Source organism: Coregonus clupeaformis, chromosome 14, assembly GCF_020615455.1.
Source record: "Coregonus clupeaformis isolate EN_2021a chromosome 14, ASM2061545v1, whole genome shotgun sequence".
Classification (NCBI taxonomy): domain Eukaryota; kingdom Metazoa; phylum Chordata; class Actinopteri; order Salmoniformes; family Salmonidae; genus Coregonus; species Coregonus clupeaformis.
Window position 1 is genome coordinate 4,422,907 of NC_059205.1, and position 26,348 is coordinate 4,449,254.

The 26,348-nt window shown below is 45.1% G+C and overlaps 1 protein-coding gene across 1 annotated transcript; it reads right to left on the reverse strand.

Annotated features, from left to right (window-relative positions):
- Positions 1-1,971: 1,971 nt before the first annotated feature.
- LOC121580607 (WW domain-containing adapter protein with coiled-coil) lies at positions 1,972-17,757 on the reverse strand. The gene is made up of 13 exons (XM_041895576.2): positions 17,481-17,757; positions 17,192-17,225; positions 16,239-16,425; positions 15,102-15,181; positions 13,854-13,969; positions 12,760-12,854; positions 8,867-9,127; positions 6,915-7,037; positions 5,915-6,066; positions 5,671-5,756; positions 5,100-5,274; positions 3,753-3,880; positions 1,972-3,657 (listed from the first exon to the last, which is right to left on the reverse strand). Exons 1-13 carry the CDS (start codon positions 17,519-17,521, stop codon positions 3,588-3,590), a joined length of 1,548 nt encoding a protein of 515 aa, XP_041751510.1. The 5' UTR covers positions 17,522-17,757; the 3' UTR covers positions 1,972-3,587.
- Between the last annotated feature and the right edge of the window lie 8,591 nt (positions 17,758-26,348).

The following is a 26,348-nucleotide window of genomic DNA, read 5'->3' on the forward strand; positions in this document are numbered from 1 at the left end:
TGTCTTGAGTCATTAAATATTCAACCCCTTTGTTATGGCTTAAATATATCACGGCAGAATGTAGAGTAAGTCTGGGGGTATTAATACTTTCTGAAGGCACTGTAAATGCTTATGAAAAAATCTCACATTCATTGCTTTAGCCACCATCACATCATTAATAAAGGGGAACTATTCATGCATGTATGTATCCAGTTGCTGAAGTCCACTGATTGGATTCATACTGTATTTCCTGAATAAAACCACCCATCTAAATTCTGAAGAACATCACAATGCAAACCACGTGATGAGCTCCCAGTTTGATAACGTGGCTATCAGCAATAAATAAATAAAAAAGTATTGGCATGGATTAGGAAACCAGTCAGTATCTGGTGTGACCACCATTTGCCTCATGCAGCGCAACATCTCCTTCCGCATAGAGTTGATTAGGCTGTTGATTGTGGCCTGTGGAATGTTGTCCCACTCCTCTTCAGTGGCTGTGCGAAGTTGCTGGTTATTGGTGGGAACTGGAACACGCGGTCGTACACGTTGATCCAGACCATCTCATACATGCTGTATGGGTGACGTCTGGTGAGTGTCCAGGCCATGGAAAAACTGGGACATTTTCAGCTTTCAGGAACTGTGTACAGATCCTTGTGACATGGGGCCGTGCATTATAATGCTGAAACATGAGGTGATGGCGGCGGATGAATGGCATGGCAATGGGCCTCAGGATCTCGTCACGGTATCTCTGTGCATTCCAACTTGCCATTGATAAAATGCAATTGTGTTCGTTGTCCATAGCTTATGCCTGCCCATACAATATCCCCACCGAAACCATGGGGCACTCTGTGCACAACGTTGACATCAACAAACCGCTCACCCACATGACGCCATCTGCCCGGTGCAGTTGAAACCGGGATTCATCCGTGAAGAACATACTTCTCCAGCGTGCCTGTTGCCATCAAAGGTGAGTATTTGCCCACTGAAGTCGGTTACACACCAAACAGCAGTCAGGTCAAGACCCTGGTGAGGATGACGAGCACGCAGTTGAGCTTCCCTGAGACGGTTTCTGACAGTCTGTACAGAAATTATTCGGTTGTGCAAACCCATTTTCATCAGCTGTCTGGGTGGCTGGTCTCAGACGATCCCGCAGGTGAAGAAGCCGGATGTGGAGGTCCTGGGATGGCATAGTTACACATGGTCTGCGGTTGTGAGGCCAGTTGGACGTACTGCCAAATTCTTTAAAACCACGTTGAAGGCTCTGGTGGACATTCCTGCAGTCAGCATGCCAATTGTACGTTCCCTCAAAACTTGAGACATTTGTGGCATAGTGTTGTGTGACAAAACTGCACCTTTTAGTGTGGCCATTTATTGTGCACCTGTGTAACGATCATGCTGTTTAATCAGCTTCTTGATATGCCACACCTGTCAGGTGGATGGATTTATCTTAGCAAAGGAGAAATGCTCACTAACAGGGATGTAAACACATTTGTGTACGAAATCTGAATAAAATAAGCTTTTTGTGCGCAGCTGAACATATCTGGGATGTTTTATTTCAGCTCATGAAACATTGGACCAACACTTTACATGTTGCGTTTATATTTTTGTTCAGTGTAAATTAAAAGCCTCCAAGGGAATCTAGGAGACAAATGTGAAAGACAAGGTCATTGCTATTGCAAGCTGAATATCGCCATCTTGTGTCCATCGAAGGGAGCAATTGAGCATCATGTCATTTAAACTAGCGCAACTGTGCTTCTTCTGTTTGCAGCATTACCAATATGCTGAATTAATGGGAGCAATCACATTAAATGACAAACATGTTTACACATTACAGTAGTCAGTGACATTCTGCTTTGTCAGCAGCTTTTTCAGTTGGAGGCAAGGTAGTGTTTTGAACTCACCAACTCTGGAATAATGCATCTGCTTCACTGCAAACATCGAGTGATAACAGTGATAGCCAACAGGCAAAAATGAGAATATCAAAAGACGTGATAGAATAATGTATTTTATTCTCATATACTTTTAAGAAATACACAAAGCTATGGTCGCCCCATCCTCACAAAAACCTATGATCCCCCACTATCGGATAAGTGCGTTCTCCAGCTCTGAAGACCAAGGATTTGGCCAAGCACCTTCCCAATTACAGTATGTCACTGATTGATCGAAGGGGTCTGAGGAGGAGGGAGTAGCTAAGTCTGTGGATATGAAAGAGTGAGACAGCATTATCGTGTAAAATAGTTACGTTTAATTACTGAGGCCTAAAAAAAGTTTAACTTCGGTAAGACAAATGTAGCAAATGTTAACTACGGAGTCCATTTAACTGCGCTGTACTGGATTAGCTGGTATAGCCAAGAGAAAGGTGAGTCCCATGAAAATAAGATCATCTGCACCCTCTCTCCCATCATCTTCACAAGGACGCAATTAATAATGTGCAACAATAATTTAGGTTTACATAACCACGTGAAACTAAAGACCCTTTCACAATCTCAAGAGAAACTGCACATAAGGAATGAATTATTTTGCAGACTCAAGATGCAGACAAAACAGAGAAGCTTACAAAACAAAAACATCAAAGTTCAGCGGAGGGGGAAAAAATGATCAACTACAGATCAAATGGGGGTTCTGATGCAGGTGCGCTTCTGAGGGTATTCAGAGGTCATGGACGATGAGAATGTTGCCCTTTATCGTAGGATCCCATTGGGGGGGGGGTTCGTGATAGGGACTTGGAAGGTGACCTAAAGGTTACGCCATGGGGCAGTATGTTCTGAGAAGTCTCCTGGCCCAACGTCAGAGGGGTCACAGGTAAGTAAGTCTACAGACTACTCCCATCCAGGGGGGAGGGAGCGTGGACCGACAGACAACTCCCATCAAGCAGCTAAGAATCTTTGTCAGCTCACATTTTTTAAAAGTTCTCAGCGAACTGAGACTGCTAAATTCAGGATTCCTCACTGAATAGAAGCAACTATATGAGTCTGGAAGGAATCATAAAGTTGGCTTTTAAAAATATGCTGTTAACCTGCGGGCTGGTTAATATCTTATCTGCAATGCCCTTCAAGTCTATGCTGAAGAAGTGTTGGCGTTTGAGTCTTCCTGGATTCAGTTGGCGATTCATACATCTCAAGCCAATCAGAGTCCACTCAGTTCACTCTCAACTTCAGTTAAGCCACAAGTCTGAGGAGAAAAAGATGCATTCCCAACCAAAACTGGCTATCCAGCGCAACAAACACAGTCCAAATCCAAAGGGCGCCAGCCGAGTTTATCAGGTAACAAGAATGTATAACCTGCAGGTTCCTCAGAATCCACTGGTTTGGGTGTCCATGAAAACCTCAACAAGGCTTCTGTAATCTTTTAGCCTGCGGTTTCATAGAACAATTTACATCTTGGACGCCTAGACGAAATCTACACTTTCGGGGGCTTGGGCAGTGGTAAGCTTCATTGCGTGACCCATGACGTCTTCAACAGGCCCAGTCTCTTGTCCGTATCCTCACTCGCCCTCTGGTTCATGACGGTACGTAAGTGTTCAGACTGGGGCACATGGGGCAGCCTAAAGCGGTTCACCGACCGCAGCCTAAAGCGGTTCACCATCCTTTGTCTCCCCACACAGGTTCTCAGACCATGTAAGAGTTCTGGTTCTTCAGCTTGTCCAGTTCTTTGCTCTGCTGTCTCAGGAACAGTATTCTGGTAGAAAGCGGGAGATAGAAAGGGACAGTTTTAAGAAAATAAACAACGTATCGTGAAGACGAATTCCTAGTGTGTGTCTGTCATTTTCTTACCTTTGTTCCCGCAGCGTGGCCTGGATCTCACACACTCTGACTAAAGATCGGAGGTTTTTGAGTTCGGTGCAGATCTCGGACATGTGGAGACTGCCCATGTTGTGGGCATCCTCCCGTAACCGTGCTGCCTGAAAGAGAAAGGCGGCACTATTAATTGCGTCCTTGTGAACATGATGGGAGAGAGGGTGCAGATGATCTTATTTTCATGGGACTCACCTTTCTCTTGGCTATACCAGCTAATCCAGTACAGCACAGTTAAATGGACTCCGTAGTTAACATTTGCTACGCTTGTCTTACCGAAGTTAAACTTTTTGAACTCATGAACCTTTAAGTATTGAGGTCAAATCTCAATAGAAAAAAGGGAGAGAAAAAAAGTCAGCTTTCTTCAGAAGGAAATGTATTTTACTACTGGTCAGTCAGACTACCAAAAAGCCTACGCTCACATTGTCTAGGGTCCTAGTTCTGCCTAATGGTTCCATAACCTTCTATAAATGTGTGCAAAAGTTTAAGTGGGCATGTCTTGCCAGTGTGCCGGGGCAGGCAGCTCACCCTCTCCCGCTTCTGACTGGCCAGCCCCAGCGTGGTTTGTTAGTTCAGCTCTTTGTAGTAGAGGCGAGTGCTAAATATTGACTACAACTAAAAAAAACGTCCATCAAAGGGATTTGGTTCCCTCATCTGTCCACCAGGTCTCCATTAGCAGCAGCAAACCAAATGACAGTATCCCACTACCACATGGCATCCCAAACCAAAGAGTGAGCGAGCTAGCCACGCACTTTATTTTATCAACTCCAAACAGGGAAGAAGTGGAGGGTGCTCAACCAACGAGGTGCAACCCAGTTTTTTTTTTCATCAAAACTGAAAAGAGTGCTGTGCCTTTTCAATCAACTCCAAACAGGAAGTTACCCGAGTGGCGTTGAAAGTGTAGCTACTGCCATCTACGAATTTTGATTGTATGGTAGTGCTGTCTACACTAAATGCAATATAAATTGCCGTTACGTATTAATACGCACACAACTCAAATACATGCATATATCCTACTAACATCAAAGCATGACTAGTCCAAGTCTTAATTCAACAGTAGCAACTTCTGTGTATCACGGTTATATCCACACAGTGTGGTATAATTTTGATGATGACTGTATTTAACCGATTGGTCATATAGTTGACAGACACACAGACAGGAAAAACTCCTAACTCGACATTCACTTACGTCGAGCATCCCATTGTGCACCCAAATACTTTATTCTACTACAAACTTTTGAGTTGAGCATGACAATTCCTTTTCTAAACAACTAACTCAACATTGAATGAGCAACCCATTGTCCCACTTCACAGTGGAGGCCCTACCTGCTTCTCGATGTGCTCGGCGGGCCAGTTCTGGATGTGCCTGATGAGGTTCTCGTCAAAGTGAGAGGCCAGCGAGGGAGTGAAGGAGCCAGAAGTGCTGGTCAGGGCTGAGGCTGCGTTGGGAACCGAGTGGCCGCCGGTGGCGTTAGGTCCTGGTGGTGGACTCCCCTGAATGCTGGACGACAGAGACAGCAGAGAAGTATAAGGACCAGGGGGAAACAGAATATAGCGCCATCCAGAAACGACCTCTAGTCTAACACCTAGACACCTGTTTTGATTGGAAAGGATTGGATAAGTTGCTACTACCCATATATAAACAATCCTTCAGGATATAGACAAGTGCCTCTACGTCTCAACTAGGTCAGGGGCACAAAAGGTAGGTGACATTACGCGTAAGGACGTTTGTCCACAAAAAAAAAAAAAAAAAGACACTCAACCAGTGATACTATTCTTCTGACAAGGATACAAACAGGATTGCTGTACTTCCATTTCATAAGGCTGTTTATATTGTGGGAGCATACAAGTAAATGTTGCGTGTCTACTAAGAACCATTCCACGAATTTCAAACTACCTCCGCTGTTGGAGAGTTCGGGGGTCCTCTGGACGTTTCTCTGCTGAAGCCTGCTGAGAAACTGGTCCTGGTTTCACTGGGGTAACCTGCAGAGGGACAAAATAAGAACAATGAAAGCAAGAAAGAGGGAAGGAGAAGAGAGCAGAGGAGGACGGCGATAAGAGCGGTGAGGTGGGGGAGGAAGAGATACACTGAGATCACAGGGTTAAAATGACAAGTTTCCAGTTTCCGTGGAGGCGCAGACCTTTGGTTGGGAGGAGGCGGGAGGCATGCTGAGCAGGGGTTTCTGGGTAAGGACGTTGGTCTGGGGCGTGCCGTTCCTGGGCGACACGTATGAGCGGGGCGAGGAGGCGTCCGACGTTAGCGATATGGGCGACTGACTTGCCTGCAGGGCCGCTATTGGTTCGTGTCCAGGAGGGGAATAAGACAAAGAAGGTACTATGTTTAATACGAACAGCCTTCATATCACATACACAAAGGGTATTACTACATTATACATACGCCTAGAAGGACATGTCATTCTAAAAGTTGCTTTTTTCTTATGCATCCAAAACTTTAATGAACAGCAGTGGCTATCTTTGCTTAGAGGACAACCCTGGTTAAATACATCAATAGCAAAAGTTTGATAGATTATTCAACAAACTACCAGACGTTGGTTGCCCTGAACTGAAGGATGCCCATACATCTTCTTGAGAGATATAGAATATTTTTTTAGTCATTTAGCAGACACTCTTATCCAGAGCGACTTACATTTAGTGAGTGCATACATTATTTTTTTTCCATTTTTTATTTTGTTTTCATACTGGCCCCCCCGTGGGAATCGAACCCACAACCCTGGCGTTGCAAACGCCATGCTCTACCAACTGAGCTACATCCCTGCTGGCCATTCCCTCCCCTACCCTGGACGACGTTGGGCCAATTGTGCGCCGCCCCATGGGTCTCCCGGTCACGGCCGGCTACGACAGAGCCTGGATTACGAACCAGGATCTCTAGTGGCACAGCTAGCACTGCGATGCAGTGCCTTAGACCACTGCGCCACTCTATTGGTCAAATCTTCAGTTAAAGCTTTCAACAATAACGGCTACCCTGAAAACATTCAATAGGAGAATCCTTACAATGTATTTCTATCTGAATAGAATTGTAATGTCAGAGCGTAATGTATATATCAACCCTGAGACACTGAAACGACTAGAGTAAAACCAGTCTAGCTAACAGAGAGGTGATGGGGATGACAGCGGCCATACCTTGGTTGGAGTGTTGAGCAGCTTGGGAAAGAAGAGCAGTGATGTTGAACACAGACGGTCCAGCGATGAGGAGTTTATGAAGCATAGACTGCAAGGAAGCTTGGGTAACAGCAGCCGCGAGGACTGGAGGATAGGGGGGGGGGAAACACACACGGGACAATGACAAACATACCCACAGATACAGGCACCCATAAACGTGTTATGTATGCAACACACAGAGACCGGTCCATACACATAGATAAATATCAAGAGAGGAGGAGACAGGTTATTGAGTGACAGTGCTTTTCAAAGGCAGCGTTATACAATAAGCAACTGTAGAAAAGAGGTGAACAGACTAGATATCGGACTCTTACCCTACGAGGTCCGGAGCCTGCTGGTTTTCTGTTCTACCTGATAATTAATTGCACACACCTGGTGTCCCAGGTCTAAATCAGTCCCTGATTAAAGGGGAACAATGAAAACATGCAGTAGAACTGGCTTGGAGGTCCGGAGTTGAGTTTGAGGGATATAGGCTATGCAAAACTGTCATTGAATGGGCAGTTTAATGAGATTATTTTATATTTCTAACCCATGTGGTCGGTGAGAAACGATTTTCTCAGGATCGCCCATCCACAGGAATAGGACCCACCAACCCCTCCCCTCAATTGAGTTGCTCCCTAAATCTCGATATGATGAATTAAGCCTATTCAATATCTGCTCCTGTCAGAGTAAGAGAAACTCTAGAAACCAAACCAAATGGGATGTCTTCTGAAATATCACTCAGAATCAAAACGATTGTTGCTAGATGGAGTACAGCTACGGACCAAAAGTTGCATGTTCGAGTCGCGGACAACTGTAGTCTTTTAGCTAATTCTAACCCTTTTCTTAACCTGCAGCGTTAGCTCTCCTAACCTGCTGCTTTAGCTCTCCTAACCTGCTGCGTTAGCTCTCCTAACCTGCTGCGTCAGCTCTCCTAACCTGCAGCGTTAGCTCTCCTAACCTGCTGAATCAGCTCTCCTAACCTGCTGCGTCAGCTCTCCTAACCTGCTGCGTCAGCTCTCCTAACCTGCTGCGTCAGCTCTCCTAACCTGCTGCGTCAGCTCTCCTAACCAGCTGCGTCAGCTCTCCTAACCAGCTGCGTTAGCTCTCCTAACCAGCTCTCCTAACCTGCAGCGTTAGCTCTCCTAACCTGCTGCTTTATCTCTCCTAACCTGCTGCTTTAGCTCTCCTAACCTGCTGCTTTAGCTCTCCTAACCTGCTGCTTTAGCTCTCCTAACCTGCTGCGTCAGCTCTCCTAACCTGCTGCTTCAGCTCTCCTAACCAGCTGCGTCAGCTCTCCTAACCAGCTGCGTCAGCTCTCCTAACCTGCTGCGTCAGCTCTCCTAACCAGCTCTCCTAACCAGCTGCGTCAGCTCTCCTAACCTGCTGCGTCAGCTCTCCTATCTCTCTCCTAACCAGCTCTCCTAACCAGCTGCGTCAGCTCTCCTAACCAGCTCTCCTAACCAGCTCTCCTAACCTGCTGCGTCAGCTCTCCTAACCAGCTGCGTCAGCTCTCCTAACCTGCTGCGTCAGCTCTCCTAACCTGCTCTCCTAACCAGCTCTCCTAACCTGCTGCGTTAGCTCTCCTAACCTGCTCTCCTAACCAGCTCTCCTAACCTGCTGCGTTAGCTCTCCTAACCAGCTCTCCTAACCAGCTCTCCTAACCTGCTGCGTTATCTCTCCTAACCTGCTATGTAAAGTCCCTTCTGAAGCCAAAACCACTGGCTTTGTCGTCATATGATAACTCCAGACATCAGAGAATCCAAATGTGTGTTTCACATTTCAGAATAGCGAAGGCTTTTATCAATAGCTATGCTACATCTATAGATATAACAATGACATCATACTCCAGAGTTTCCCTTTTAAACCAATAAGCTATTTGGACCCAGGTCTGCTAAAGATCAAGCAGGAGAAATGCGGTGTTGGCGACTCACCCTCGTTGATCTTGGCCATGTCCATGCTGCCATTGCTCATCTGCAGGGTGGCCTGCAGCGCTGGGAGGAGCTGCCGCAGGAGGGCGGGGTCTTGGAGCAGGCCAGAGGCCTGGGATTGGACAGAGGGGGACACGGGGACCATGGAGGAGGAAGAGGAGGGGGTGGGGTTAGAGCCAGAGGCTTGGTTCAGGCCCGGATTGGCGGAGGAAGAGGACTGGGAAGGAGTAGAGCTGGAGGACGACTTGTCCCCTGAAGTACTCTCTGTGGAGGGAAAGGAAGAACAAGACTGATATATAGGATGCACCTCTGTAGTTCAGACTGACTTGATATATATACACTGCTCAAAAAAATAAAGGGAACACTAAAATAACACATTCTAGATCTGAATGAATGAAATAATCGTATTAAATACTTTTTTCTTTACATAGTTGAATGTGCGGACAACAAAATCACACAAAAAGTATCAATGGAAATCAAATTTATCAACCCCATGGAGGTCTGGATTTGGAGTCACCCTCATAATTAAAGTGGAAAACCACACTACAGGCTGATCCAACTTTGATGTAATGTCCTTAAAACAAGTCAAAATGAGGCTCAGTAGTGTGTGTGGCCTCCACGTGCCTGTATGACCTCCCTACAACGCCTGGGCATGCTCCTGATGAGGTGGCGGATGGTCTCCTGAGGGACCTCCTCCCAGACCTGGACTAAAGCATCCGCCAACTCCTGGACAGTCTGTGGTGCAACGTGGCGTTGGTGGATGGAGCGAGACATGACGTCCCAGATGTGCTCAATTGGATTCAGGTCTGGGGAACGGGCGGGCCAGTCCATAGCATCAATGCCTTCCTCTTGCAGGAACTGCTGACACACTCCAGCCACATGAGGTCTAGCATTGTCTTGCATTAGGAGGAACCCAGGGCCAACCGCACCAGCATATGGTCTCACAAGGGGTCTGAGGATCTCATCTCGGTACCTAATGGCAGTCAGGCTACCTCTGGCGAGCACATGGGTGGCATTTCTTTGGGGGGCCGCACAGCCCTCCCACACCATGACTGACCCACCGCCAAACCGGTCATGCTGGAGGATGTTGCAGGCAGCAGAACGTTCTCCACGGCGTCTCCAGAGTCTGTCACGTCTGTCACATGTGCTCAGTGTGAACCTGCTTTCATCTGTGAAGAGCACAGGGCGCCAGTGGAGAATTTGCCAATCTTGGTGTTCTCTGGCAAATGCCAAACGTCCTGCACGGTGTTGGGCTGTAAGCACAACCCCCACCTGTGGACATCGGGCCCTCATACCACCCTCATGGAGTCTGTTTCTGACCGTTTGAGCAGACACATGCACATTCGTGGCCTGCTGGAGGTCATTTTGCAGGGCTCTGGCAGTGCTCCTCCTTGCACAAAGGCGGAGGTAGCAGTCCTGCTGCTGGGTTGTTGCCCTCCTACAGCCTCCTCCACGTCTCCTGATGTACTGGCCTGTCTCCTGGTAGCGCCTCCATGCTCTGGACACTACGCTGACAGACACAGCAAACCTTTTTGCCACAGCTCGCATTGATGTGCCATCCTGGATGAGCTGCACTACCTGAGCCACTTGTGTGGGTTGTAGACTCCGTCTCATGCTACCACTAGAGTGAAAGCACCGCCAGCATTCAAAAGTGACCAAAACATCAGCCAGGAAGCATAGGAACTGAGAAGTGGTCTGTGGTCACCACATGCAAAACCAGTCCTTTATTGGGGGTGTCTTGCTAATTGCCTATAATTTCCACCTGTCGTCTATTCCATTTGCACAACAGCATGTGAAATTTATTGTCAATCAGTGCTGCTTCCTAAGTGGACAGTTTGATTTCACAGAAGTGTGATTGACTTGGAGTTACATTGTGTTGTTTAAGTGTTCCCTTTATTTTTTTGAGCAGTGTAGTAGGATGCACCTCTCTGTAGTTCAGACTGGCTTGATATACAGTGGGGAGAACAAGTATTTGATACACTGCCGATTTTGCAGGTTTTCCTACTTACAAAGCATGTAGAGGTCTGTAATTTTTATCAGGGTACACTTCAACTGTGAGAGACGGAATCTAAAACAAAAATCCAGAAAATCACATTGTATGATTTTCAAGTAATTAATTTGCATTTTATTGCATGACATAAGTATTTGATCACCTACCAACCAGTAAGAATTCCAGCTCTCACAGACCTGTTAGTTTTTCTTTAAGAAGCCCTCCTGTTCTCCACTCATTAGCTGTATTAACTGCACCTGTTTGAACTCGTTACCTGTATAAAAGACACCTGTCCACATACTCAATCAAACAGACTCCAACCTCTCCACAATGGCCAAGACCAGAGAGCTGTGTAAGGACATCAGGGATAAAATTGTAGACCTGCACAAGGCTGGGATGGGCTACAGGACAATAGGCAAGCAGCTTGGTGAGAAGGCAACAACTGTTGGCGCAATTATTAGAAAATGGAATAAGTTCAAGATGACAGTCAATCACCCTCGGTCTGGGGCTCCATGCAAGATCTCACCTTGTGGGGCATCAATGATCATGAGGAAGGTGAGGGATCAGCCCAGAACTACACGGCAGGACCTGGTCAATGACCTGAAGAGAGCTGGGACCACAGTCTCAAAGAAAACCATTAGTAACACACTACGCCGTCATGGATTAAAATCCTGCAGCGCACGCGAGGTCCCCCTGCTCAAGCCAGCGCATGTCCAGGCCCGTCTGAAGTTTGCCAATGACCATCTGGATGATCCAGAGGAGGAATGGGAGAAGGTCATGTGGTCTGATGAGACAAAAATAGAGCTTTTTGGTCAAACTCCACTCGCCGTGTTTGGAGGAAGAAGGATGAGTACAACCCCAAGAACACCATCCTAACCGTGAAGCATGGAGGTGGAAACATCATTCTTTGGGGATGCTTTTCTGCAAATGGGACAGGACGACTGCACCGTATTGAGGGGAGGATGGATGGGGCCATGTATCGCGAGATCTTGGCCAACAACCTCCTTCCCTCAGTAAGAGCATTGAAGATGGGTCGTGGCTGGGTCTTCCAGCATGACAACAACCCGAAACACACAGCCAGGGCAACTAAGGAGTGGCTCCGTAAGAAGCATCTCAAGGTCCTGGAGTGGCCTAGCCAGTCTCCAGACCTGAACCCAATAGAAAATCTTTGGAGGGAGCTGAAAGTCCGTATTGCCCAGCGACAGCCCCGAAACCTGAAGGATCTGGAGAAGGTCTGTATGGAGGAGTAGGCCAAAATCCCTGCTGCAGTGTGTGCAAACCTGGTCAAGACCTACAGGAAACGTATGATCTCTATAATTGCAAACAAAGGTTTCTGTACCAAATATTAAGTTCTGCTTTTCTGATGTATCAAATACTTATGTCATGCAATAAAATGCAAATGAATTACTTAAAAATCATACAATGTGATTTTCTGGATTTTTGTTTTAGATTCCGTCTCTCACAGTTGAAGTGTACCTATGATAAAAATTACAGACCTCTACATGCTTTGTAAGTAGGAAAACCTGCAAAATCGGCAGTGTATCAAATACTTGTTCTCCCCACTGTATAGGATGCACCTCTCTGTAGTTCACACTGACTTGCTTTCCTCCTCTCCTTTTTGTTAATTGAAAAGGTGATAGCCATAACGCATACAGTTGTCAAGTCTTTTCAGATCAGTGCAGAGGAAGGAGAGGACAAGGAAATGAAGTCACTTCATACCATCGACACACGGCCATATTGTAAGACTGAAGATGAAGATGATTTCACACAAAAGTTATAGTCATACTATAACAACAAAAAGTATTATTTAAAAGAGGCAGATACATCAAAATCCAGATGTGGTTAGTGTATCTGAATCCTAGACAACAACTCCCATACACACCTCCTTTGTAGTTTTCATACTTACTTGTGGTGGCTGTGTCCACAGACTCACGTCTGTAGTCCCGGTCTTTAGGGAACGTGTTGGACTCTCTCTTAGACGGGTCTTTCTGCCTCAGCTCTCTGGACACAACGAAACACAGAAAAGGAATTTCATTGTCAGGATTACTTTTAATTAAACAGCGTAACTGCTGGTTGAATACAGTATGGGAGTTTTCATTTAATTTTCCGACATCTGTCAGAATGTGTACTCTACCAATCTGAGTTTTGGGACCTTTCAGCATGCTATAGTTCAATCGATGAAATTAGGTTCAGAAATGTAGTATTGGGCCCCCGCGGCCATTTTGGACTGTATTGAGTTTTAGGGTAGAAACGGAAGAGTTGTGGGAAAAGAGGAGAACAGTATGATGTTTACGAGTGAGACAGTTTATCCATTAGTTGAGGCCTTCCCTCTCCAGTGAGACACTGTTTATCCATTAGTTGAGTCCTTCCCTCTCCAGTGAGACACTGTTTATCCATTAGTCGAGGCCTTCCCTCTCCAGTGAGACACTGTTTATCCATTAGTCGAGGCCTTCCCTCTCCAGTGAGACACTGTTTATCCATTAGGCGAGGCCTTCCCTCTCCAGTGAGACACTGTTTATCCATTAGTCGAGGCCTTCCCTCTCCAGTGAGACACTGTTTATCCATTAGTTGAGGCCTTCCCTCTCCAGTGAGACACTGTTTATCCATTAGTCGAGGCCTTCCCTCTCCAGTGAGACACTGTTTATACATTAGTCGAGGCCTTCCCTCTCCAGTGAGACACTGTTTATCCATTAGTCGAGGCCTTCCCTCTCCAGTGAGACACTGTTTACCCATTAGTCGAGGCCTTCCCTCTCCAGTGAGACACTGTTTATCCATTAGTCGAGGCCTTCCCTCTCCAGTGAGACACTGTTTATCCATTAGTCGAGGCCTTCCCTCTCCAGTGAGACACTGTTTATCCATTAGTCGAGGCCTTCCCTCTCCAGTGAGACACTGTTTATCCATTAGTCGAGTCCTTCCCTCTCCAGTGAGACACTGTTTATCCATTAGTTGAGTCCTTCCCTCTCCAGTGAGACACTGTTTATCCATTAGTTGAGTCCTTACCTCTCCAGCCAGTCTTTGGGCTTCTCCCACTGAGAGACCTCAGTCCTGCAGTTGTAGTAGTACTTCTTGCCCGAGGAGCTGATGTGCTCCGACCAGTCGTCTGCAGGCTCGTGAGGCTGAGGGAAGAAGGCGCGACAAATAGGTTAACTAACTAACTAACACTAGGGTAGGTTTAGCAGAGTGCACAGACATTCGGTTCAAGTAGGCCTACATTTGGAAAGTCAGGGTAAAGGCTAGTGGCTAGTAATCAGATTCCAATGTGAAATCCGGTGTGGGGGATCCTTGCTCAATAAAGTATTAGGCCTAATGTTGGGCTTCTCATACTTAGAACCATTCTATGGTTTATATGGGGGGGAAAAAATAACACTTTAACCTTATTTGGAGTTAAGACACAAATATTTTGAATACAATAAAGCAATGTTTTAAGGCCTCAAGTCTCTTTACGGCCATTGTGAGCCTTTTCTCACTTCCAGATGTAAATACAGAAAGTGAGCCTATAGCCCTAGCGCTGTAAATACAGGAAGTGAGCCTATAGCCCTAGCGCTGTTGATAAAAGCAAGCTGATCCTGCACACTATTTAGGCTAGTCTGCCTCCTCAGTCAAATGTGGTTGTCGGGGGGGGGGTATGCCTATATGCTGAAACGCTATGTGGTTGTCGGGGGGTATGCCTATATGCTGAAACGCTGCATACCTGTGTTACCCTGCCAACCCTGAGATTTACAGCTGGGGCTAGGAGGACGTGCCCAACAAGGCTAGCAGTTTTACTTGGCTACTGGGCCAGGCTCAGAGGCATTCATCCGGTAATTTCTTGACACAAGTGCATGCTGAGCTAACCCTTCAGTTCCAGGGGCTGATAACTCAATGAGAAAGTAACTCTAGTCCATTGTTTCTCTGCAGGTGAGGGGAGGGGTTTGTTTCTGGTTGTGAATGTTGGCTAAAACTGCGGTGTGCTGGGATTTTTTTTTTTTTGAAGGACATATTCTCATCATCAACTTCTTGAGGATGGATGGAGACAAACACCAGAGAACAATCATCCTCTACACAATATCCGGACAGAGCCGATTGAGATCATTTGTCAAACGAAACTGAACTGTAAACAATGACTACAAATTAAAATATCAATGTATATGACCAAAGCAGTCGCTGAGCTTGTCCTGTGACTCAGAGGTCCATGATGTTTTATAGCCACAGCCTGGTGGATGCCTACTTTCAGAAATAATTTGTTCAAGAAAAAACGAAGTATCTTACTGTGTCTGACGCCTTGGTTTGATTTGAGTGCAAGTTGGAGCTGTGGTTGTGAGAATTCTCTTGCGGAGAGCAGCTGGGCCCTTTAAAAGAAACGATATGTTGGGAACATTTACAAGAACACTTACGATGAAGACAAAACACCAGAGAACAATCATCCTCTACACAATATCCGGACAGAGACGATTGAGATCATTTGTCACACGAAACTGAACTGTAAACAATATCTACAAATTAAAATATCAATGTATATGACCAAAGCAGTCGCTGAGCTTGTCCTGTGACTCAGAGGTCCATGATGTTTTATAACCACAGCCTGGTGGATGAAAAAATTATAATAATAATGTATGCACTCACTAACTGTAAATCGCTCTGGATAAGAGCGTCTGCTAAATGACAAAAATAAAATAAAAGACCACACAATTAGCAACCATAGACATGACAGATTAGGCTACCCCCCATCCATTAAACAAAATATGTTTGCAGTACCATGGAATTTACAGCAGTTTTCCATTTCATGACGTACCATGTATACTTTAGTGCGCAAGAGAATCATACCAATGTAGCTAGCCTAGGTAGGTGCACGGCGGTTTCAGCATTCTACAATACTTTCTCATTTGACAAGACGACGACAAGTTAACTAGCTAAAATAAAGCCCCTGTGGAACTTCAGCAAGATAACTTATGTTAATCTTGCATTGATGTCTGTGTATAGCCTTGACCAACAGTGGTGTGTGGATATCTTCAGTCGTGAATTGGGCCTTACAGACTCAACTTCTTGTTGTACTCAAGTAGCTATGTACGCTTTGAGCAGGTGTCATGTGTGGGGAAGTAGTCCAAGAGCTTTCAATAGCCCAATTAACAGTGTATATCAACAGTTTGATGTATGCTATTTCTAGCCTGGTCCCAGATATGGTGGTGCTGTATAGCCAACTCGTAGGGTTGTTTGGCATAACAAGGCCCACAGGAAATGGCTAACCAGCACAAACAGATCTAGGACCAGGCTAGGATATCTGAACTGGCTAATCAAAGCAAGCTTCTCTGTGCACAACCACGCTACAAAATGCAAAGTACTGTTGACAAATATACAGAGAAAATACCATATTCTGTATGTGTGTAACTAGGTTCTCTTTGGGCTTACCACCATCTTGGCCTCGGAGTGTGTGAAATGTTTTTGTTTTGCTGTGTCCATCACTGTGCTTATTGACTGGACTTTCATCTGAGTGCCGGAGCATTTTGTATGGTGGTGTAGGATCTGACAAACCATCTCGCATTTTATCATGACGGTGAAGGGTGGTAGATTGACTCTTGGGCTGGGATTTGTGGGTCTGCAATACAAATAGGCTAGTGTCAGTCAACACAGCAATACAAAGTTAACTATTTTTGGATGAACACCTTTCCAACCACTGACACATGATACTGTAGGCCTACTTCCCACTCCTGACATTGATTGTGCTGTACTTTTAATTCCTGCCTAGCTATGTACGCACAACCTTTTGTAACGTTTTTTCTTGCACAGCTAGCTAACTAGCTTCCTTATCCCACTTATTTTTGTCTACATTTATCATACTGCAATTTTAGAGCCATTTTACGCATCGAGCTAGCTAAGATGGTTAATAAATCCATCCCTTTATGCAGTATTCAGACTAGCTATCAAGATATATAGCTAACATAAGAGATGGTTATGCCCCATTGGCTATCTAACTAGCTATTATCAAGGACTGTATTTAAGCTAACTAGCTAGCTATTTATCTCGTAAAAATAAACATAACTAGCTAACGTTAGTTGGCTAACGACTAGCTGGCTAGTTAGCTAATGTTACGTCAAGGGAAATACAGTCGGCAGCTAGCTAGTTGGTTAACTATTAGTTATTGTTCAACATTATTAGCTAGGTAATTTAACTAACTACTTGTAGCCCAACTTGTGTTCACTAACGTTAAGTAATTTGGAAAATTCTGAGCCCTGGCTTGTGAGTTGCAAAACTAAAGCCAGGCGAAGGCCTGCCTAGCTTACGAGTTAACGTTAGTTAGCTAGCTGGCTATGTTAGCTAGCTCACACACTTGCTAGCTAGCGTGCTATATTCACTTGCTTTACCTGATTGGGTTGTGAATCCCTTCGGTCGTTACACCTGAAATATAGGAAAACAAATTTAGCCAAGTTATAGGTACAGATTTGAAATGTTGATGCTGCAAAAATATTATCCTAGCTAGTTAGCTACTGTAGCTATTAACGTTAGCTAACTAACGTAGTTACCTAGCGACAAAGTAGTTAGCTAGTTGTAACTAGCTAGATAAATTAATCACTTAGCTACATAGCTAACATGATTAGTTCAAGGGAATGGTAGAGCTGTCAAAGAGAAGTGACAAAATGTATTGTCGTTTACCCATCGCTGAGTCTCGGTTGTTTCCTTGTATGCATTACCATCAATGCCGTGTTGATGTGTGTGTGCGAGGGGGTGAACTACGGACAACAAAATATTATTATCGTCTTCAGTTAATTGATCTTGGTGATGTCTCGGTATTTAGTTAGCCAGCTGGGAAGCCAGCAACTAAATTTACACAGTAGATAGCTACACTATGTTGAAAAAGGCCTTTGGTCCATTATTTGCTCGCCTAAACTGCACAATCTCTTCTGTGCAGTGCCAGTGAAAGGAAACAGGCGTAGCAATGAGATCAGACCCGCCTCCACGCACTTAGCTATTTCCGGGATACTCCTATGTCGACAAAGGTTCGCAAACCCTTTAGCTAATCGATGATTTGCAATGCAGTCTCACAAATAACTGTCTCACCTAGATAGGTGGACACGGAGGAATTACAGTGGTTGAAATAACAACAAAGCCCACCTAAATGAGAATGTGCATGTCAAATAAAATTAGATGATAAAAAGTGGTAGGTCTTTGCACCTGCCCCTGCCCTGCCCAGTATGGCAGATAGTCTAAAGTTAAACAACTTTCATAGGGCCCAATGCAACATTACAGAATTATAAATCAACCCCTTGCCGCTACCCTAGTGGTTTCCATTCGTCCAAGTGCTGTGCACAGCACTACCCATTCTACCCAAGTCTTGCTAGTTAATTTAATTTCGCAGCACTAGGCAGAGACAAAAGGCCACATACACTGGCCCTTCAGTACCAGTAAGAACGCTGCCCTGATATACTATTTTTTGATTGCCCCTGTTCTGGATAGCCTACTGATCTGGACCGATGCGGTCTTTCTGTATCCTTGTTCTGTCTGTCTGTATAGGCCTAATGGTGAGGAGACATCAGACCATCCCTTTATCTGGCCTTGATGACCAATGCCTGGTCTAGTTCACTCAGATCCAAAGGAACCAACGATATACAACTAATGGGGAAACTTGTATGTGGAGGGAAACTGGTGAAAGTCGCATTGGGCTAATACTGTCTGGTTCAGACTGGCTCTGATTGCTTTTACTGTGTGTTTGTCTCTCATTCTGTTTGCATGTGTATGTTCAAATGGACCCTCACCTTCTCTCTGGTGAGTGTTACCCTATTTGGACTGTGCAACTGGACATGTCATAGCCTATCTTATCCACTTGGTGGCAGCAATACCATACAACGGAACACGTTTTCGGACCACAGCTGTTTTCTTTCCTTTTTCTACTCCTTAAAGATTGTCGGACACTTAATTAAATATCTGAGACTGAGACTCCACAGAACAAGACAGGTTCACCTTATGCCCCAGTAAATGTAATCTCTGATACTAGGTTAGATCCTAATTCTGTAGTCCTTTGTTTAGGATGACGTGCCAGCCACTGCCGCTATCCAAGTAGGTCAACCAGTACATATCTAATACATTTGTGAGGCAGACGATTGATAATTCTAAAAAATACTTTCCTTGATAGAAAATAAAGGGATGAGTAAATACAGCCAAATGTCACTGCTGCATGCAGATAGCAACATTCTCACAATACTATCTTTCCACAGACAAGGTGTCTGCTGAGTCTTTGTACTGGACAAGGAGGTACATTTGGAGGTGTGTGTTTGTCTGACAGTGACCTGCACAGCATGAATCATTTCCCCAGAAGTCAGACTAGACCAGTGTGTGTGTAAAGGAAAGGAAGACATGTAGATGTGTAAGATGGTCTGTTTGGGAATGCCTTACATGGGCTCCCCTAGTTGATGTTTTCACCACACCCTTGGTTTGACCTCTGACACCGTTTGACTCCTCCCTCATGACCCCTGACCTTGTCCTCTGCTCTGACTGGTTATTTATGACCCTCCCACTGACCCTCTTGTAAATGCAGGTGGACTGCATCTGTGTGTGTGTGTGTGTGTGTGTGTGTGTGTGTGTGTGTGTGTGTGTGCAGTGGTGGAAAAAGTACTCAATTGTCATACTTGAGTAAAAGTAAAGATACTTTAATAGAAAATGACCCAAGTAAAAGTGAAAGTCTCCCAGTAAAATACTACTTGAGTAAAAGTCTAAAAGTATTTGGTTTTAAATATACTTAAGTATCAAAAGTAAACGGAATTGCTCAAATGTACTTAAGTATCAAAAGTAAAAGTAAAAGTATAAATCATTTAAAATTCCTTATATTAAGCAAAACAGACGGCACCATTTTCTTGTTTTTTAAATTAACGGATAGCCAGGGGCACACTCCAACACTCCAAAGCATTTGTGTTTAGTGAGTCCGCCAGATCAGAGGCAATAGGGATGACCAGGGATGCTCTCTTGATAAGTGTGTGAATTGGACCATTTTCCTGTCAAAATGTAATGAGTACTTTTGGGTGTCAGGGAAAATGTATGGAGTAAAAAGTTCATTATTTTCTTTAGGAATGTAGTGAAGTAAAAGTAAAAGTTGGCAAAAACATAAATAGTAAAGTAAAGTACAGATACCCCCAAAAACTACTTAAGTAGTACTTTAAAGTATTTGTACTTAAGTACTTTACACCGCTGTGTGTGTGTGTATTTAACTCTTCTCTCCTTTGTTCCAGGTGTGTTTGAACTGCTGTCCTTGGTGATCTCTGGGATGAAATCTATAATGGACAGAAATGAGGACATTGCGTTTCTAAAAAGCGTGATCATAGAAAGGAGATTCCACCGACTGGTTAAGGTGAAACTTGCTTTAACTACTGTGATGTCACGGCAGTGCTACAGTTATGTTATACTAATGATATCTGATAACTTTTATCATGTACAATTACAGTATGTCATAGTGTGTAGCTATGGAAACGCAAGAGGGATGCACTGGGTAGTATTCACTAGGAACCAACTCAGGCTGAAACGGGGAGGGATGGCCTGGACCTTTGCCTCATCTCTTCGTTTTCCCTTGTGAAACGTTTTGCTACGGTGTGCACAGTGTACATCCCTTTTGCATTTCCACAACTACACACTATGACCTACTACTGTAATAATGAATAGGACAGATGTATATGGTCTGTGATGTACTGTAATGGCACAGCCTGAATCCCTCTCCTCTACGCCAGGTTGAGGCGGTTTGGAAGTAGAATGGATATAGAGACAGAAAGATTTTGTACAATAGTACAAGGGTCCCCATACTGAATATCCATTGACTATGTCACTATGACCTATCTGAGGCAAAGCTTTGTTTTAAAGGGATATTATTTTACAGAGTGAAATCATGAGGGACAGTTTTCAGCATTTAAGATCATTCAGCCCAAAGTGTAATATTTTAGTTTGGCTACAATTAATGTCAATGCTAAGATAAAGTGACACTGAATATTCCCACTCCCATAATCCTCTTTTATAATAATAAGCCATTTAGCAGACGCTTTTATCCAAAGCGACTTACAGTCACGCGTGCATACATTTTTGTGTATGAGTGGTCCCGGGTATCGAACCCACTATGTCACGCCCTGGCTCTGGGGACTCTAGTATGTTGAGCCAGGGTGTGAGTTTTCATGTGTGTTGGTTCTAGTTGTTGTTAATTCTATGTTGGCCAGGGTGGCTCCCAATCAGAGACGGCTGTAGCTCGTTGTCTCTGATTGGGAGTCATACTTTTAGGTAGCCGTTAGGCATTCATTCATTGTGGTTTCTTGTTCGTGTTGGTTTGTGTTTGACCATTGACTGTCACGTTATCGTTTTGTTGTTTTTGATCGTGTGATCATTATATAAATAAATATGCGAGGGACATGGAGACCTGGTCCACGGGTAGGAGAGACGCCCAGAAATTTTTTTAGGGGGGGGCTAACGCCGTGGACGACGGGCCAGCAGGAGACCGCGGCAGAGCGGCCCAGCGGGTTGGCAGAGGAGGCCGCCAGGTTACGGGGGCCACTGGTCGAAGAGGGGATGGAAGGTGTAGAGGCACGGCGAGAGGTACTGGGGTGTGTTACCAGTCCGGTCCGGCCCATTCCAGATCCCTGCGTAGGACCAGTGGTGTGTGTCCCCAGTACGGTCCGGCCTGTTCCTGCTCCCCGTACCAAGTCAGTGGTGCGCTTCGTCAGCCCGGCTCGGCCCGTTCCTGCTCCCCGCACCAAGTCAGTGGTGCGCTTCGTCAGCCCGGTTCGGCCCGTTCCTGCTCCCCGCACCAAGTCAGTGGTGCGCTTCGTCAGCCCGGCTCGGCCCGTTCCTGCTCCCCGCTCCAAGTCAGTGGTGCGCTTCGTCAGCCCGGCTCGGCCCGTTCCTGCTCCCCGCACCAAGTCAGTGGTGCGTTTCGTCAGCCCGGTTCGGCCCGCTCCTGCTCCCCGCACCAAGTCAGGGGTGCGTTTCGTCAGCCCGGCTCGGGCCGTTCATGCTCCCCACACCAAGCCAGTGGTGTGCGTCGTCAGTCCGGCACAGCCCGTGCCTGTTCCACTGGTGCCTGGTTCAGCACGGGTCAGCTGCTTCACGCCGGAGCTAGAGCAATCCACTCCACCAGTGTGCAGTCCAGCTCCGGTCAGCAGGGCCAGACCGGACCAGGGGTACTTTGGGGGGTTAGAGAGCGAGTGGGGATCATGCCCGGAGCCGGATCCGCCGCCAAGGCGGAGTGCCCACCCGGTCCCTCCCCTGTGGTATTTGGTTGGCGCGGTCGGAGTCCGCGCCTTTAGGGGGGGGTACTGTCACGCCCTGGCTCTGGGGACTCTAGTATGTTGAGCCAGGGTGTGAGTTTTCTTGTGTGTTGGTTCTAGTTGTTGTTAATTCTATGTTGGCCAGGGTGGCTCCCAATCAGAGACGGCTGTAGCTCGTTGTCTCTGATTGGGAGTCATACTTAGGTAGCCGTTAGGCATTCATTCATTGTGGTTTCTTGTTCGTGTTGGTTTGTGTTTGACCATTGACTGTCACGTCATCGTTTTGTTGTTTTTGATCGTGTGATCATTATATAAATAAATATGTTCGCATTCAACGCTGCGCCTTGGTCCTCCTCTGTTCCCGACGAGCGTGACACACTACCCAAGCGCCATGCTCTACCAGCTGAGCCACAGAGGACCACCCCTTTAACTCCCTCCCCTTTAACTCTCAACCCTACTCATATTTCTTAAGTACCTTCTCCATATATCTCACTCCCCTACCCTGCTGTTCTGTAGTTTGTCCCCTTGTGGGCACCCATACTTGTGTCTAACATGCGCAGAGTTCAGTAAACATGTGGTAAAGATAGATGCTGTCGATGCCTACTCATTTAATTTTACTAAGGTTCCAATACCCCCCTCCTCCTCCTCCTCCCTTATCCTTGTTCCTCCTCTCTATCCCCATCCCATGTACTCCTCCCATTCCTCTTCCTGTTAGACAGCCACTCCAGGCCTGGTTTAAATCATCAATGTCTACTGAAGGGGCCAAACCAAATAGCTGTTTTTCTTCAAAATGGCTACTGTTTGCTCACAGCAGAAAGTAATGACCTTCAGGCAGACTAATGGATTGTTTGGTGCGCGCACACATCTTGAATTAGTGTTTTCCCTGGAGGCTGTTGCTCCCTCCCGTGGCAAAATCAACGACGGAACATTGCAACTGTCTTGAAGCAATAAAGTTACAACAGTATCACCCTAGACATCTCACCACGACACGCGACATCCTCATTGTTACATCAGGGGCTGCACACTGCGTTTACCAGTGTGCGTGTCAGTACTTCCCCATTCTCTGTCAGTTGTCTGAGTGGCCAGTGCGGAAGGTTTAGAGTTGATCAGCCTGCTGTCCAACCGGCACATCAAGGTGAGTCTCCCATAGAGATATGGAAGTTAGTAATCCAGGCTCTGCTGTAGCCGGCCGCAACCGGGAGACCAATGGGGCGGCGCACAATTGGCCCAGCGTCGTCCAGGGTAGGGGAGGGAATGGCAGGCAGGGAGGTAGCTCAGTTGATAGAGCATGGCGTTTGCAACGCCAGGGTTGTGGGTTCGTTTCCCACAGGGGGCCAGTATGAAAATAATAATGTATGCACTAACTGTAAGTCGCTCTGGATAAGAGCGTCAGCTAAATGACGTAAACGTAAATGTAATGTCAGGCCGTCATTTAGTCAAACACATCACTCGTTCTGTTTCTTTTAGAGACACATGAAAGTAATCCGTTCCTCATGTTAATTTTATTGCATGCAAACACACACATGCCTCTGACTAGTCAACAGGTGCCGTTTCAGTATTGCCTAGAATTGCTACTAACAAACGATAAATTAATCTTAGGCCGTGAAATGTCGTTTGTCCCTTCATCTGCTATTAATAACATCTACGGATTAGCATCATTAACAGCAAGGCGAACACCACCAATAATGTTGGCTATTGTACAGTCGCAGCTGGTCCGCATCGGGCAGAGAAACAAACTGAGCGATTAAACGGGCACTGTGAGATTGGTACATCCATTATTGGACTTTAACGTTTAAAAAGTTTCAATAAATAGCGTGGTTTCTGGCTCAACAATCATAATGCAACACAACATATCTAGGGAGGTGTGCCCTGGGAGTAGGGGAATGTGTACTAGTAGTGACGGCCACATTTGCCATCAACACGCTCAAGATTCATTCTCCTGATCAAGTTGGTCTAAGCCACAGTCACCACTCCTGTCCTCCCAAGGTACGCCAGCCTGCACGTAGTAAATGGGATCCCTTGGTAGCTCAGTTGGTAGAGCACAGCGTTTGCAATGCCAGGGTTGTGGGTTCAATTCCCACAGGGGGCCAGTATGAAAAATAAAATAATGTATGCACTCACTAACTGTAAGTCTCTCTGGATAAGAGCGTCTGCTAAATGACTAAAATGTCAACGTAAATAATGACACAAACATTTATACCTTGGCCACGCCCTTATTTACAATGAGGCACACCTGGGAACCAACAGGCCAAGACGGTTCCACAGTTCTACCCTGTTACAGACAGCACCTCAGCAGAACTCATATCCTGGAAGTGTTATAACTGGTCCAATTACACTGTAGACACACAGTGTCTAGTTTTCCAGAGCTGCAGTGTGGAGCTCCCTTAACGAGGGATTGTTGCCAACCCAGGTGTGTGTCCCAAATGTCATCCTACTGCATATGAGGGCCCCGTGTAGCTCAGTTGGTAGAGCATGGCGCTTGTAACGCCAGGGTTGTGATGTTCGTTTCCCACGGGGGGCCAGTTTGAAAATATATGCACTCACTAACTGTAGGTCGCTCTGGATAAGAGCGTCTGCTAAAATGACAGAAAAAAATATATATGGGCCCTGGTAGTGCCATTTGAGATGCAGCCAGGACTTCACTGCAGGTTTATTTGGATAGCTTTCACGGCCTGTTTGTTCCTGGCTCTCACACGTATACTGTTGCTGTTAATGTTACTGTTACTGTTACTGTTGCTGTTGCTGTTGCTGTTGCTGTTGCTGTTGCTGTTGCTGTTGCTGTTAATGTTAATGTTAATGTTAATGTTAATGTTAATGTTAATGTTGCTGTTAATGTTACTGTTGCTGTTGCTGTTGCTGTTGCTGTTGCTGTTGCTGTTGCTGTTGCTGTTAATGTTACTGTTGCTGTTGCTGTTGCTGTTAATGTTAATGTTGCTGTTAATGTTAATGTTAATGTTGCTGTTAATGTTAATGTTAATGTTAATGTTAATGTTAATGTTAATGTTGCTGTTGCTGTTGCTGTTGCTGTTAATGTTGCTGTTAATGTTAATGTTACTGTTAATGTTAATGTTACTGTTAATGTTGCTGTTACTGTTAATGTTACTGTTAATGTTAATGTTGCTGTTACTGTTAATGTTACTGTTAATGTTGCTGTTAATGTTAATGTTGCTGTTGCTGTTACTGTTAATGTTACTGTTAATGTTGCTGTTAATGTTAATGTTGCTGTTACTGTTAATGTTACTGTTAATGTTGCTGTTACTGTTAATGTTACTGTTACTGTTAATGTTGCTGTTACTGTTAATGTTGCTGTTACTGTTAATGTTACTGTTACTGTTAATGTTGCTGTTACTGTTAATGTTGCTGTTACTGTTAATGTTACTGTTACTGTTAATGTTGCTGTTACTGTTAATGTTACTGTTAATGTTGCTGTTACTGTTAATGTTGCTGTTACTGTTAATGTTGCTGTTACTGTTAATGTTACTGTTAATGTTAATGTTACTGTTAATGTTGCTGTTAATGTTAATGTTGCTGTTACTGTTAATGTTACTGTTAATGTTGCTGTTAATGTTAATGTTGCTGTTACTGTTAATGTTACTGTTACTGTTAATGTTGCTGTTACTGTTAATGTTGCTGTTACTGTTAATGTTACTGTTACTGTTAATGTTGCTGTTAATGTTAATGTTGCTGTTACTGTTAATGTTACTGTTAATGTTGCTGTTACTGTTAATGTTACTGTTACTGTTAATGTTAATGTTACTGTTAATGTTGCTGTTACTGTTACTGTTAATGTGGCTCACATGTATACTGTTAATGTTACTGTTCATGTTGCGTAAATTGATTTTTTAAACCTATTATGAACTGTCATGTCTTGTATTGGCTGTTTTGTTTTTGTCACTATGGACAGACAGATCCCAGACAGGCAAGCAGGCAGACAGACAGTGGGATCAATAGATTAATGTATGGATAGATAGATACATGGCTTTTCCCAAATGAAGGAGGTCTCCCCTTCCAACCTACACCGACCACCACTACTACATATACACTGAGTTGACAAACATTAGGAGCATCTTCCTAATATTGAGTTGCACCCCCCCTTTTGCCCTCAGACCAGCCTCAATTCATTGGGGCATGGACTCTACAAGGTGTCGAAAGTGTTCCTCTGGGATGCTGGCCCATGTTGACTACAATGCTTCCCACAGTTGTGTCAAGTTGGCTGGATGTCCTTTGGGTGGTGGATCATTCTTGATACACACGGGAAACTGTTGACTGCGAAAAACCCAGCAGTATT